At 35.2% G+C, this 14,509-nt stretch overlaps 1 protein-coding gene across 7 annotated transcripts in view; it reads left to right on the top strand.

Moving 5' to 3' along the window:
* The window catches only part of LOC150104962 (putative cytochrome P450 12a5, mitochondrial), a 211,492-nt gene extending 198,549 nt beyond the window's left edge, over positions 1–12,943 (top strand). For all 7 annotated transcript variants that reach the window (XM_090396073.1, XM_090396072.1, XM_090396071.1 and 4 more), the window contains 2 exons: positions 6,503–6,700; positions 12,416–12,943. In XM_090396073.1, the coding sequence (XP_090252199.1) occupies positions 6,503–6,700; positions 12,416–12,523 (306 nt within the window). In that variant the 3' untranslated portion in view covers positions 12,524–12,943. The remainder of the gene's footprint in view (positions 1–6,502; positions 6,701–12,415) is intronic.
* The last annotated feature ends 1,566 nt before the right edge of the window (positions 12,944–14,509 follow it).

Genomic DNA, 14,509 nt, shown 5'->3' with positions numbered 1-14,509 from the left:
CATGCGTTTCCATGACAACAAATAAACGTAAACATTTTCGTTAATGTTACATAAGGCTATACCACTACATTGAGTTAATAAAAACACAATAAATAGAATATTAGAGCTACTTAATCAACTCTTTCATTTCGTATACAGATAACTATAATAATATTCACGTTACAATATATATATAAGTTACAATAAATTATGCACATATTATTGTTTAATTAATTAATAGCTGATTAAATTCCGAATAAATACTTAAATAATAATTCTCAAATAAGGATTAATAAATAACTTTTATACAAGTCATGATTAATATATAATAAACAATGTTAAATGTGAATGAAAAAACGAAATACATAACATAGTTTCATTCACAGTTTAACACAAGCATATGCACATCAGTGAGATGCGAGCTATTAGTGTAATGCGGCACTGTCTGTCGCACAGTTCCACTGTTATTTATATGCAATTTGCACCAGTAGTAGAGTGTTCATAGTGCTTATCGTGTTTACTGCTTCTCATAATGTCCAAAAATTGTAAATCCATTCCTTTACAATTAAAGGAATGGATTTTATTTTTAACTAATTTTGAATTATTCTAAACTCTATAATTTTATCGATAATAAAACATTTTTTCATGTTTAATTTTTTTTTTTAATTTTTACCATAATTTTGATATTTTATCCAAACACGTATACACTGTAACAGTGTGTATGTATATTTTGAAAGTTGCAGCACCCCACAATTTCAAACCACGAGCTGCCACTGTATATATGTAAAGTAAAATGGTGAATTGAATGGTGGAGAGAGAGAGTTGTGTAGTAGGTGTCCTCTCTTTGGACTCCTTGGAGGCGTCACGTAATAATAATAATATATACAGTTGACCCTTGAAGAACGCGGGTTTGAACTGTGTGGTTCCACATATATGCTGATTTTTGTGAATAAATATATTGGAAAATTTTTTTGAGATTTGTGACAATTTGAAAAAAAATCTCGCAGATGGACTGTGCAGCCTAGAAATATTGAAAAAATTGGGTGTGTCATGAATATATAAAAATATATGTAGATACTAGTCTATTTTATCATTTACCACCATAAAGTATACACAAATCTATTATTATTATTATTATTACCCAAGACCCCATGGAGTTAAAGACTCACCTAGGAGGTCCTTTTATCATACAGACAGCTCACCATACCATGCTTTAATCACACTCATCTCTGCAGACACCATACTCTCAGGCAAGGCATTCCAATCATTCACAACTCTGCATGCAAAAAATCTCTTCTTACTCCCCTGCTCACACCCTCTTTATACAGTTTCCAGGGATGACCTCTAGTTCTCCTCACTCATCTCTGCAGACACCATACTCTCAGGCAAGGCATTCCAATCATTCACAACTCTGCATGCAAAAAATCTCTTCTTACTCCCCTGCTCACACCCTCTTTTTACAGTTTCCAGGGATGACCTCTAGTTCTCCTCACTGTTTTCTGTAGATCCTCTCCAACATTGATCCTATAACAGCCCCTTACTAACTTGTAGGTCTTGTATATTCCCCCCTCCTATCCACTAGACTCTGTAAATTGCATCTTCTCAATCTTTCCTCATATTTGACATTCCAGAGGGTCAGAAACTACCTTAATCAGTCACCTCTGGACCCTTTTCAACATCTCTTTATCCTTTGAAAACCAGGTGACTAAATCTGGGCACAGTAGCCCATCTGTGGCCTAATCAAAGCCTTATACAATGGAACAAGAATCTCTCTACTTCTACAAGTGTCCTCTGCATCATTCCCAGAAGTCTTTGTGTTGTCTTCACAATTTTAACAATGTGTCCCCTAAATTTCAGATCCTTATCCACTATCACCCCAAGATCTCTTATTTCCTCCACCTATGACAATATATCCCCACCAAGCACAAATTCTGCATCCCATCTTTGTTTCCCAAATTTTAAAACCTTACATTTTGCAACACTTGCATCCCTATTCCTGTGCCCAATCATTCAATTTATTCAAGTTTTCTTGTAAGGCCACATCTTCTCTACTCTTCATAGTTTGTCCCAACTTTGCATCATCTGCAAACAACTGAGTATCTCCATCCAAATCTTCGCCAATATCATTGACATACAAGTTAAACAGTAATGGCCCTAAAACAGACCCACGAAGCACACCATTAGTGACCTTCCTTTTCCAGGATAATATTGCTCCTTCATACACAACTTGCTGATACCAATCAGATAGCCAGTCTCCGAATTCAATGCATTAATCTAATATCCAACCCCATCTGCTTTATAAAAAGTTAAAATTTATCAACACTTATGCACACGAACACTACAGACCAACATACATGCAGTATTAATAATTAATACTAATTAATTTAATTAGTATTAATTAATCAGTGCTAATTTTTTGTATTAGTATTTATTAGCACAGTATTAATTATTAATTTAATGTTTTTATTTTGGTTATTATTTATATGTACAAATTGTGAAGTTCTGATAATATCTAATATGTGTAATTAATTGTTTCTGGTCTCTTTTCTGTACACTTTTGCTAATAATCCTGACGATGTAAGTCTGATGACTTATGAAACTTGTAGGGTTATATTTTATTAAACTTGTTATTTAGCTATTTACAGAACTGCTAAACAACAGAAACTTATGCATTCATAAAAATATATTGCCACCACTTTTAGACAAAGGAAATAACACATTATTTCAATAACGAATAGTTATAAAATTTACAATTTCATTATTTTCCATAGTACAAATGTTTCTTTGCCATTACTTTTATACTTAAGTGATCACTAAGACACACATCATTACAAAATAAAACACATTCATAATTTAGCCCCCTCCTCAAAGAAATTCAGACTATTAATCTACAAAATAATTATTGCAGATTCATTTAAATACTTTGATAATCCCATAGTTCCACTTCACTGGGAAGGGAAATGATAGTGCCTCTGTAGCACTATTGGAAGAACGATGGGACATTGTGACCTTTGATTGAAAAAGGCCTAAGTTCGATTCTCATTGAGACAAGAAGAATCTTTATATGTTTTTTTTTTTTTTTTCAATTGAGGGTGAGTTAGCCTATCTCATACGAAAGTAGCAGGATTTTTTCTCCCTAAAACTCGGGTTTTTCATCTTGCATACAGACAAATTGGCCTTGAGAACACATGCAATTTACAGACAAAAATTACTAGTGGTGGTGGGCAGTAGATGGCATTGGTGTAAGTGATAATTGTAGTGGCAGTTTGCTGTAGTTGGTGGATTAAGTGAAGATGAAGAGTTGTAGAGTAGGTGTCCTCCCTTGATGAGCCTTTGGACTCCTTAAAGGCGTCACGTAATAATAATAATAAGACTGAGGTTTCAGGCCAGTCTATGTGTCTGGAAGTGTGGTTGAAGTGTTCATCATTGGTGAGGGTTAGGATCCAGAATTAGTTTGATCACAGCAGAATTCTTTAGCATAGGTTTGTTAAAGACAGATTGTATTTTAGCAGTGTACTTATTTATTACAAGGGTAACATATGCATTAGATGAGAGAGAGAGAGGGGGGGGGGATATGGTGGCATATTTGTATTTTGCTGAACTGAGTCCTGAGCTGAACTTTTGTATAAGAAAAATGTTCATGCAGTGTATTTACTACCAAATTGGATTCCTTATCCAACCCCAAGGAATATTACGCTCTGTGAAGGCTCACTTTTCATAAAACTTTTGTTAATGTTGTAAATGCTGTCAAGCCTGTAGAAACATTTATTAAAGAATTTAGCATGAAAGAAGTGCTTTGGTTTGTTGCTAGGAGAGGGTTTGGTTTGCTGTGACTGGGAAAAGGCACAACCATCCACACTAAAGAAATTATAGAATAAATTGTATCTTATCTAGACAGTGGTGTAGCTAGAGCTTTTGCTGCCCCAGGGTGGTCCCTGAGTTTGCTGCCCCTCTCATTACACACAAAAAATACTACAAAAAGTCAAAACGACGTATAGGGAAATAAATTAAAACACTATGTTTATTTTTGAAGTAAAACTTTAATTTCAACATTCTAAACTATTATTTTTCTTGCTTTTCTGTTAGCGAAATCTTTGATGACATTGGCGAAGTCTATTTCATAGTAATGTAGGTAATTCTTAATCAATTTTATTTAGAAACACTCCTCTTACAACTAGCAACACTTACAGCAATTGTGAGGAAAATTCGCAGTAGTATTACAATATTTGGAAATGAGTTCTCAAGACTGTATTTTAGAATTAACTGCAAAAGTTCAAAAAGGTTCAAAGTGCCACCCAGGGCAGACGCCCCCCTCCGGGCCCGTCTAGCTATGCCTCTGTATCTAGACCTTTGATAATTATTAAAGAACCTTTGATAATGCTCCTGATGTAAATGCTGGCAATGCTTTGTAGGATTTAATATATCAAAGGAGAAAGAAGCTGTTCATCAGTTGCTTTAGTGTCCTTGGGAGTTTAAGTATGGACCACTGGGCACAGATTTAGTCACCTGATTTTTAAGGGGATGAGGATATATTAGAGCACATCCAGAGAAGGTTCACTTAAATCAGTGTTGTCTACGGAAGTAGGATATAACAGATTGACAGAATGCAGCTTACAAGGCCTTGTGAACAGACAGGGGGATACGATTCAGACATAGAGGGACTGTTACCAGATTAATGTGGAAGAGCTTCTTTTATAGAGTAGAGGAAGTCAAGAGGTCATCCCTGGAAGTTGTATAAGGAGTGTATGAGCAAAGGAGTGAGAATAACTCCATGGAGGGCTGTTAATAATAATAATGCAAAAAAGTGTTATGGGATATAGCAAGTAGGCTTAATGAAGAAAATAAAAACAGTGAAAGTCATGAAGTTGATAGTGATGAAACTGAAACAAATGTAAATGAAAATTCACTATTGACAGATTGTGTTGATGGACGAATTAATCAAAGGGCTAGAGCAGCTCTCCTTTGTGATGGAGGATGAGCTAAGGAATTTTCTTTTGATGCATGAAAATTTACTCAGGAAAAGATTGTGCATTGAGTGGTTAGCAAACAGGTATTAAGGATTAGGTGTAGGTTTAAGATCATACGACAGTAGTTCCAATATTCATCTCTATCACAGAGACATCTTCTGAGATACAATATACAAATTGTAATACACACAACAATAAGTGGAAGATGATAGACTAGAAGCCTAAAGTCCTACTAAGGATGCCCTCTGTGGATGTTATTGGCTAGCCTTAGCTGTTTGGTACCATGTCTCAGAATTAATGTTTCCCAAATCTTGGGAGTTTAACATAACAGTATTTATTTAGATTGGGTGTGTTTTTTAAATCTGCTGCTGATTCAAAAAAGTCTTTCAAGTTTGAATTTGCCACAGAGAAACATAGTAGTTTTTATTATTTTATTCTGTGGAAGGAACTTAAGACATGGTCAATTAGACCTGGCTGACCATAGTTGTGTGGCAGATGTAGTGAGTGGATTTTCTTCAGGAGAGTTGATAAGTGCAGCCAGCTTCAAATGAGGTTTGAAAGCAGAACAGAGATTATATTTCTTAGAGTTCTGACTATTTTTTTTTGGGTTCCCTCGATATAGGGGTAGATGGCGTGGTAGTCGGCGGTAGATGGCGTTGGTGTTAGATGATAAAGGTTGGTGGAGTAGTGAGACAAAGAATTGTAGAGTAGATTCCCTCCCTCGATGAGTCTTTGTACTCCCTGGAGATGTGATGTAATAATAATAAACAATTTTGTTTCAATATGTTATGTTTTCCCCTGTAACATCAAATATCTGTGATGAATCAGCTAGCTATGAAACAGACAAAAATTCAAGTCTGAGGCTATATAAGCAAATATTTTGGTAGTAAAGTATGATACACTTTATAATTGTCAATACCAGACAGAGAATTGAATATAACTGTGTCTAACTGTATGGATAGTAATCTGAAAGTCAAGACCTCTATAGATATATATGGCAACATAAAATGCAGAGTTCATGATATGATATTGGTTCTCTAGGAAGACAACAAAAAAAAAAAAAAAATTCTGAACATTTTCATTGTGGATAATATAATCAAAATACAATTTAATATATTTTGTGAATATATGAACATATATGTTCATTTCAGCAGCTTCTTTCAAAACACCATTCATATACTTTGCTAACACCTCACTCCATGCTGCATGTACATTCTTTGTACAATGCAAGACATATTCCTTCCAAAGTCTTCTGGGGTTTCTTACCCTCAGTAGTAGCAACAGCCCAAGAAAAGTATTTCTTAAATTATACCCAAGTCCTTGAGTTGCAGCAACAAGGTGATATTTAGTAAACATTTTAATGAGATGGGTATTGTAAGTGCAAGTGATTGCAAGTTGCATATGTCATAAGTTGAGAATTGACACATGAATTATTTCCAAATAATTTTGGTAATTCAGTTTTTGCATTTTATATATTCTCCATTATCTTACACTATTTCAGAAGTTAAATGCTGAAAATATGAGATTTTTGTTTAGAATACTTGTTATATTTCTAGACGCATGTCACTCTAAATCTGAATGCATCAAGTATCAGTGAAGATAATTTCGAGTCTCCACTTCAGTACAAGCCTGAAAGGTGGTTAGACAAATCTGTAAATGCTAACTCATTTGCTTTCTTACCCTTTGGCTTTGGACCAAGAATGTGTATTGGAAGAAGAATTGCCGAAATGGAATTATATGTGCTTATCAGCAAGGTAAGAACAGTGATTTTCAGTAACAATGAAAACAGAATGTTTACACAGAATTTGGTATCTTAGTATTCACGGTATTTTAGTATTATTTCCAGGACTCCATGAAGTCACTACTCCATTATAAAAGGTTCTTTCATTCTTCACATTATCTATCTTACTTCACTTTGAACTTTGAAATCGCAGGGCTCACTCTGGAAACTAATTTTGCACACCCACCTCTTTCCATGCAAAAAATCTAACCCTTATGAAAACATTGGATTACTTTAGTATTGAATGAGAGTTTTTGCTCTCTTAGGGTTTCTGCCTTATCTCTGAAGAGAACTAATCAGTTCAGGTAATCAGACAAGTGAAATCTTTATCAAATGCACTAATAAAATGTGCATATACGGATGCTTGGGAAGCAGTCATGTACTTTTAAGTAAAACAAGTTAAGGCAACTCCAATGCCGAAGATCGTATTCTCATAAGCTCTCTGGTCAAATTTACAAAACTTTTCTAGTTTCTACATACATTCTTCTTTAAAATAATGTTGTATCTTTAATATCCACTATTTCTATATAATCTATTCCCTCATTTCTTTTCCTTTCATTTCTACCTGCTCATTTTCATTTCCTATATTGAGCCATTTCTAGGGCAGTTAAAGGATGTTGTGGACATGACCATATGTTCTATCTGCCTGCTACTATGTGCAATATCCCTCTGATCAACTTAGGAGAATACTATCTTTGGTTCCATGATATTAATTACTGAATGGGAAAAATGTCAACAATGCATGGGAATCTTTGAAAAAGTGCTTAAATGAGGAAGTATCTAAATGTATCCCTAGTGTTCAAAGAATAAATAGGTTGGGATTGAAATGGATGTGCAACCTTATTAGCAAGAGATCCACAAGAAGAAGAAGATGATGATGATGTGGAAAGAATATCATGAGAATAAGAGTAAGAGAAGTTATAAAATATATAAAGCACAGGCCAGAAAAGTAACAATTATTGTACGGAAAGCTAAATTGGAATAAAAAAAGAAATTGGCAATGCTGGCTAAAGGCAATCCAAAAGAATTTTATCATATTCTGCATGCAAAAGAAAAAATGAATCTATAAGAATAACTTTATCAAATGCAGATAGTAGTGTCAGAAGCTAATGAGACTGATCAATCAATGAGTGCTTACTTTGTTAAGATATATATTGGCCACTTGCACATAACATGATGCATAAGACAGATGGAATATCAGCACTTTTACTGATATTACATCTGTCATCTCTGGTGTATATATAAGAACTTGTATACAGAAATGGATAGACAGACAAGCTATACTCTACAAGGAAAAGCATTTTTTAGCAATTTGCTCATATTTTATAACAATGTTACAGCCTAGTTGGATAAAGGGAATGGATACATACGATATGATATGATAATGTTGGATTTTGCTATAAGATACCACACGAAAGGCTGTGGTATCCTATCAAAACATATTCATATTCATTCTTTCTGTTACTTGCAGCCAGTGGTGGCTCGTGGCTTGAAATCGTGGAGGTGCTGCAACTTTCGAAATATACATATTGTAAGTACAGTGTATACGTGTTTGGCTAAAACATCAAAATTATAGAAAATTTTTTAAAAAAATTAAACATGAAAATATATTGTTTATTATCGATAAAATTATACAGTTTGGTATAATTCAAAATTACTTAAAAATAAAATCTATTCTTCTTGTTTTGTTTCGAGTGAAAAGATCAATAACTTTTTCCTTGATGCTTGTGTGACTGTTAAAAAATTTTTTCTCCATTGAAATCATCGCAAGTGCATTTAACCTATCCTGATTCATAGTGCTCCTCAGAAATGTTTTTATTCTCTTTAATGTTGAAAAACAGCGTTCAGGCTCTGATGTAGTCATAGGAATTGTCAAGAGAATTTTTATCAAAACAGTAATTTCACTAAGAACACAATCTAAATTATTTTCTGTTATAAATTTTAACAAGTCAGTTAATTAACAATAATCATGTATGTCGCATCTAGTGTAGAATACTCAAAGTTCAGTTTCAAGTTTTTCTTTGGTTATCATGGGATATATCGTATTTACTCTGTAAACATGATAAGGACTATGAACACTCTACTACTGGCACAAACTGCATATAAACAACAGTGGAACTGTGCGACGGATAGTGCCGCATTACGCTAACAGCTCGCATCTCACTATGACGTGCATATGCTTGCATGTGTAGCAATATGACACTGTGGTAAACACAGTGCTGCTAGCGTCCTTTGCCCTCCTAAGTGCTACAAGATGGATTTTTATTATTTTTTATACAAAATAAGAGAATTGTATAGGACTGTTGATGATAAAATTAAATATTACAAGCAAATATAAATAAATTAATAAATATATTTATATATCGAGAAAAATTGGGGGTGCTGCAGTTCTGCAGTGCCTATGCACAAGCCGCCCCTGCTTGCAGCCTACCTATAGAATTCTTGTGGGTTGTCTTTAGTATGCAGAGCCAGTTTCTTTTCATACTCAGACTTTGCTTTCTAAACAGTTGTAACTATTCTAGCCTTCTGCTTATAATTTTCATAATGGACATTATTATTATTATTATTTGTAACACCTCCAAGGAGTCCAAGACTCATCGCGGGAGGACACCTATTGTACAACTCTCCATCTCCACCACTACACCGAACCTCTACTACCAATCAACAACATCAGCACCATCTACCACCCACCACCACTACCACCACAGCTGGTATTTTTTGTCTGTGAATTGCATGTGTTCTTAAAGGCCGATTTGTCTGTATGCGAGAATGAAAAACCCGAGTTTCAGGGAGAAAAACCCTACTACCTCTGTATGAGATCAGCTAACTCACCTTCGATTGAAAAAGTCCATATAAAGATTCCTCCCATCATGACGAGAATCGAACTTAGGCCTTTTCTAATCGAAGAGCGCAATGTACCGTCGTTCTTCCAATTGCGCTACGGAAGCGACATCATCCTTTTGTTACGAATCTCTTGCTTAATAAGCTTACACGTCCATTTGACTCCTAACCTGTTTATTCTTCAAACTCTTGGGACACATTCTGAAATCACATCATTTAAGTATTGTTTAAATGCTTCCCATGCACTGTGGATATTCTTCCCATCCAACAACCAATTCCATTCCACTGAACTCAGTATACTCCTCAGTTGGTCATAATTTCCTGCTTTGTTACATTCAGTAACCTTTACTGAATGTAACATTCATAAACTTAGTCACGTCCTAAGTGAGTACTGCATGATCACTGACATTATAATCAAATATCAAATGACACTATAGTCAAATCTAACACTCTTTAACCTCGAGTTCCTTCTGCCACATTCTGCTTGAGGAAGTTACCCGCAACAGCTCAATAAATGCATTTTCATTCTTCTCATGAGATTCTACTGCTGATTTAATTATCCAAATCTTGCCCAATCAATATTTGGATAATTAAAGTCTCCCATTATGATTACTCTTTTCACGCTCATCTTTTCTATTTGGTGATACATTCTTCACTATCAACCAATCCACCAGGTCTATAACAACACCCCACTATGGAATTGATCTTGTTAGATTCCACCTCACACCAGATGGCTTCAAACTCACTTCCACATGAAATACTGTTAATAGTACTACAATCCTGGGTCTCAACGCTAACTGGATTCAAGTCATCCGATATCATTAGCAGCATTTCCCCCCCCCCTCCTCTCTATCCTTCCTAAAAAATACTGTACCTGTTTAGTATCCTATATCTGCATGTGTGTTCACAGGACCAGTTTGCACAAACCCAAGTTTCAGGGAAGGAAAAAATAAAAAACCCTCGACTGGCCAACTAACCATTTGATTGAAAATATCGATAAAGGTACCTCACGTCACTGGCAGGATTCAAACCCAGGTCTTTCCAACCAAAAGACTCATCTGAACCAGCTGAACTACAGAGTTTGCTTGTGTGCTAATTAGCATTTAATTAATTGAACTTGGGACAATTTTATATATGGGTAGTGAATGAAAGTTAAACTTCAAGGATAGAGTTTCCATTCTTAATTACCTCTTAATCACTGAAAATGCAAGGAAGGAAACACTACATAAAAAAAGTATGTACGTACGTACGTACACACACACACACACACACACACACACCATGAGTCTTGATAGACTTTGTGTTTCTTAGGAAGGACCTCCGACGATGAGTCTTTTGACTCCATGGAGGCATGAATAATAATAATAATAATAATAATAATAATACTTTATTTCATTTACCAAAGAAATTCTACGTCCTGTAATAAGATGTGTAACAAATAAAGTGACTGGCTTTTTAAAAGATTTCTTCTTTGCACTTTTTTACTTCAGGTGATTTCCAAAAAATAAAAAGAGATTAAGGATTACTAAGTCCTTCCTTTAAAGTAAACTCCCAAATAAATTGGAAATAAGCATATGTTAATAATTTATCACATGATGGCTCAATATGCAAAACCATAGGCACAAAACAATTTGTCATAGCCCACCCCAGGGGCAAACATGGAATGATGCAGTTTTTCTGGTGCTTGTGTGAATCAGCATTAGAAAGCTCCTACATATTATTTACATTATAATTTTTCATAAAAGCAAAAAAAAAATTATAGAAATTTTTATAAAGTTAAATTTAAACATTTTTAAAATGGAAAAAAAAAAAGTACAGCAAAAAAATAATGATATAATCATGTATCACTTTATAAACAGAAAAATGCATATTTTAAATTTAAAATCTTTGAGTTACTTAAGATTTTTTTTTCAAGCAATCCTGTCTACAAAAGGTTGAGAATCTGTAGCAGTAGTAGGATGTGGGTTAGATAAACTAGGATTCTTACTCTAGATACAACATTTAAAATCTTTGAGTTACTTAAGATTTTTTTTTTTTCAAGCAATCCTGTCTACAAAAGGTTGAGAATCTGTAGCAGTAGTAGGATGTGGGTTAGATAAACTAGGATTCTTACTCTAGATACAACAGCTTTATTACCACTTCAAGTCTCTTAAATAAAGCAGAGTGGTAATGCCAGGTTATAAAAAAGCATTCACCATCTAAACTTGCTGATAATAGAGTGCTTTGTCAATAATTTTTTTCTCTTTTTTTTCTGATCATATTTTTCTCTCACCATTTTGGAATATAATAAAAATCTCTATTACATTTAAAAAAAATTAATTGGATTAATTCTGTAATGACCAAAAAATGGTCCACAGTGAGAACAATGCATTTTATATTTTCTAATGTTTTTAATAGTTGGTTTCTTTTTCAAAAATTGTTAAGGAGTCATTTAAATGCCTTTAATATAATATAATATACTTAAATTCTGTAGTATTTTTCAAAAGGATAATGAATAGTTTTATATAATAAATTTTCATTGTTTATGAAAATAAAAATGTGTACAGTCAACTTTCATTATAGCAAATATTACTGAAAATTCCACTGCAGCTCTATAGGACATAGTTTTCTAAAGAAAAAATTCATTGTAGCAAACTATCCACTATAACAAATTGTTCATGCATTCTTTATAAGTTTGTAATAATGAAAGTCAACTGTATTTTAAGCACTAAAACTCTTATAATCCTCCTCCATCCACAACTATGTCTTCCTTTTCTATTTTTTGATAAGATTTGTTACCATAAATATGGAAATGTTTTTCAAAATGCAAGTTTATTTAACTCAATTAATATAAATTGTTATATTACAGTTGATGCAGAATTTTAAAATAGAAAACCATCATGAAGAATTTGATGTAACCTTCCAGTTGGTGCTGATGATTTCCAATCCACTTCAATACCAGTTTCATGATCGATGATAATTTTACAGAACTATTATTCCTTACAACAATCTGCCACGTATCTTTCCATCTTGATATTGGTTAACTTGTATAATTACATTATCAATCAATAAGAAAGACCTGGTTTTTGCAAAAGCTGCTTTAACCATTTGCTGTTGGCACAACAGAGGTCATGCAATGAAGTTTAGTAAAACACAGGAATGCAGTCAGTGCTTCCTCTTTCACATATAATCTTCTCAATTCTACAGTCTGCAGTAGATGTACTCCAGGCTACAACTCTCAGAATTAACTCGAATTTGTTAGTTTTTGATTTTTATATACCCTTTTGGTAATTTTTAAAATGTATGCTAATAAGATGACTTAACAGAAAGGAGCAGGAACAAAGTAAAATAATGTTATTCTGCAAGGGAAGTAAAAATTTTCAACCAAGGCATGATCTGTACAGCTGTAGGCTTTAATGTTTATATAAAAACTACATTATATTCAGAAGAATTACAAAATAAAAATATCTTTTCCATTTTGTTTTTCTAAAGTTTGTTTTTGCAATTCAAAACATCGTTTTCCACTACTGAAAAAAAAATCTTACAATCCCTCATCACATAACATGTGTTGAAGTAACTTGACTTCAATAAATAAAGTGATATGTATTTTTTGAATGGATTAAAAATGGTGTATCTTTATGCTCATTAGAATGGATGAATACATGTTTGCTTATATGACATGTTAAAACAGAAACATTTATATTAAAATAAGTTTCACAGCTTACACATGTAACAAAAATTATATAGAATTTACTTAAAAACTCCAATATATTTCATCCAACATTATGTGGACAGCATCAGGGAGACAGACCGCAAACTACATTCAAAACATGAATCAATAATGAGTCATAAAACATGCATATGCTAGCACGTGTTTTGGTTGCAGCTGAGGTATATGATATTACATTATTAGAGTTCAAAGGTACAAATGTAAGTTGCATAGATTAAAAAATAAAATTAAATAAATAAAACAGTAGTAATTAAAAAAAAAAAAAAAACTTATGAACAATTAATAATGATAACTTCCCAAAACTTGGATATTTGGCATAGTCTGATCAGTTCAGGTTTGGACGATTTTTTAGCATTTCCCATATTTATTATTATTATTATTACAGGCAACTCCAAGGAGTCGACAGACTCATCGAGGGAGGCCCTAACATCATGTCAAGAACAACTATTCGACATTCACACAGTATCTATCATACCTCGCCTTGAAATCATGCACGGTCATAGCACCCACAACAGACTCTGGCAGCTTATTCCACTCATTCACCACTCTCCAAGTAAAAAACCTAGCTCTAACACCCCCCCCCCTGCTAACCACATTCTTGCCCAGCTTGAATGTATGGCCCCTAGTCCTCCCACCACCGATCCTGTTCTCAAAAATATCTTCTGGATATTAATCTTATAGAAACCCTTCAGTAATTTCAATGTCTCAGTCATATCACCCCTTTTCCACCTATCAACCAATTTTTGCAACCCACAAATCTTCAATCTTCTCATAAGGTTCATTCCACAGACCTGCTATCATCTTGGTCACTCGTCTCAGAATTCTCTCCACCTCCTCCTCCCCATCAAGAAGAAACCCTGGTGCCCATATCTGGGCACAGTAGTCTAGATGGGGTCTTATCAAGGCTCGATCAGAGGAACAATAACTTGTGGTGGGGGGGGGGGGGGGTGGGGGGGGGGGGGGGTGGGGGGGGGGGGGGGTGGGGGGGGGGGGGGGTGGGGGGGGGGGGGGGTGGGGGGGGGGGGGGGTGGGGGGGGGGGGGGGTGGGGGGGGGGGGGGGTGGGGGGGGGGGGGGGTGGGGGGGGGGGGGGGTGGGGGGGGGGGGGGGTGGGGGGGGGGGGGGGTGGGGGGGGGGGGGGGTGGGGGGGGGGGGGGGTGGGGGGGGGGGGGGGTGGGGGGGGGGGGGGGTGGGGGGGGGGGGGGGTGGGGGGGGGGGGGGGTGGGGGGGGGGGG

Source organism: Typopeltis vanoorti, chromosome 7 (assembly GCF_054136105.1).
Source record: "Typopeltis vanoorti isolate ZY-2024b chromosome 7, IOZ_Tvanoo_1.0, whole genome shotgun sequence".
Taxonomy (NCBI): Eukaryota; Metazoa; Arthropoda; class Arachnida; order Uropygi; family Thelyphonidae; genus Typopeltis; species Typopeltis vanoorti.
The sequence above is the reverse complement of the archived record's forward strand: the minus strand, read 5'-3'. Positions and strand labels throughout refer to the sequence as shown.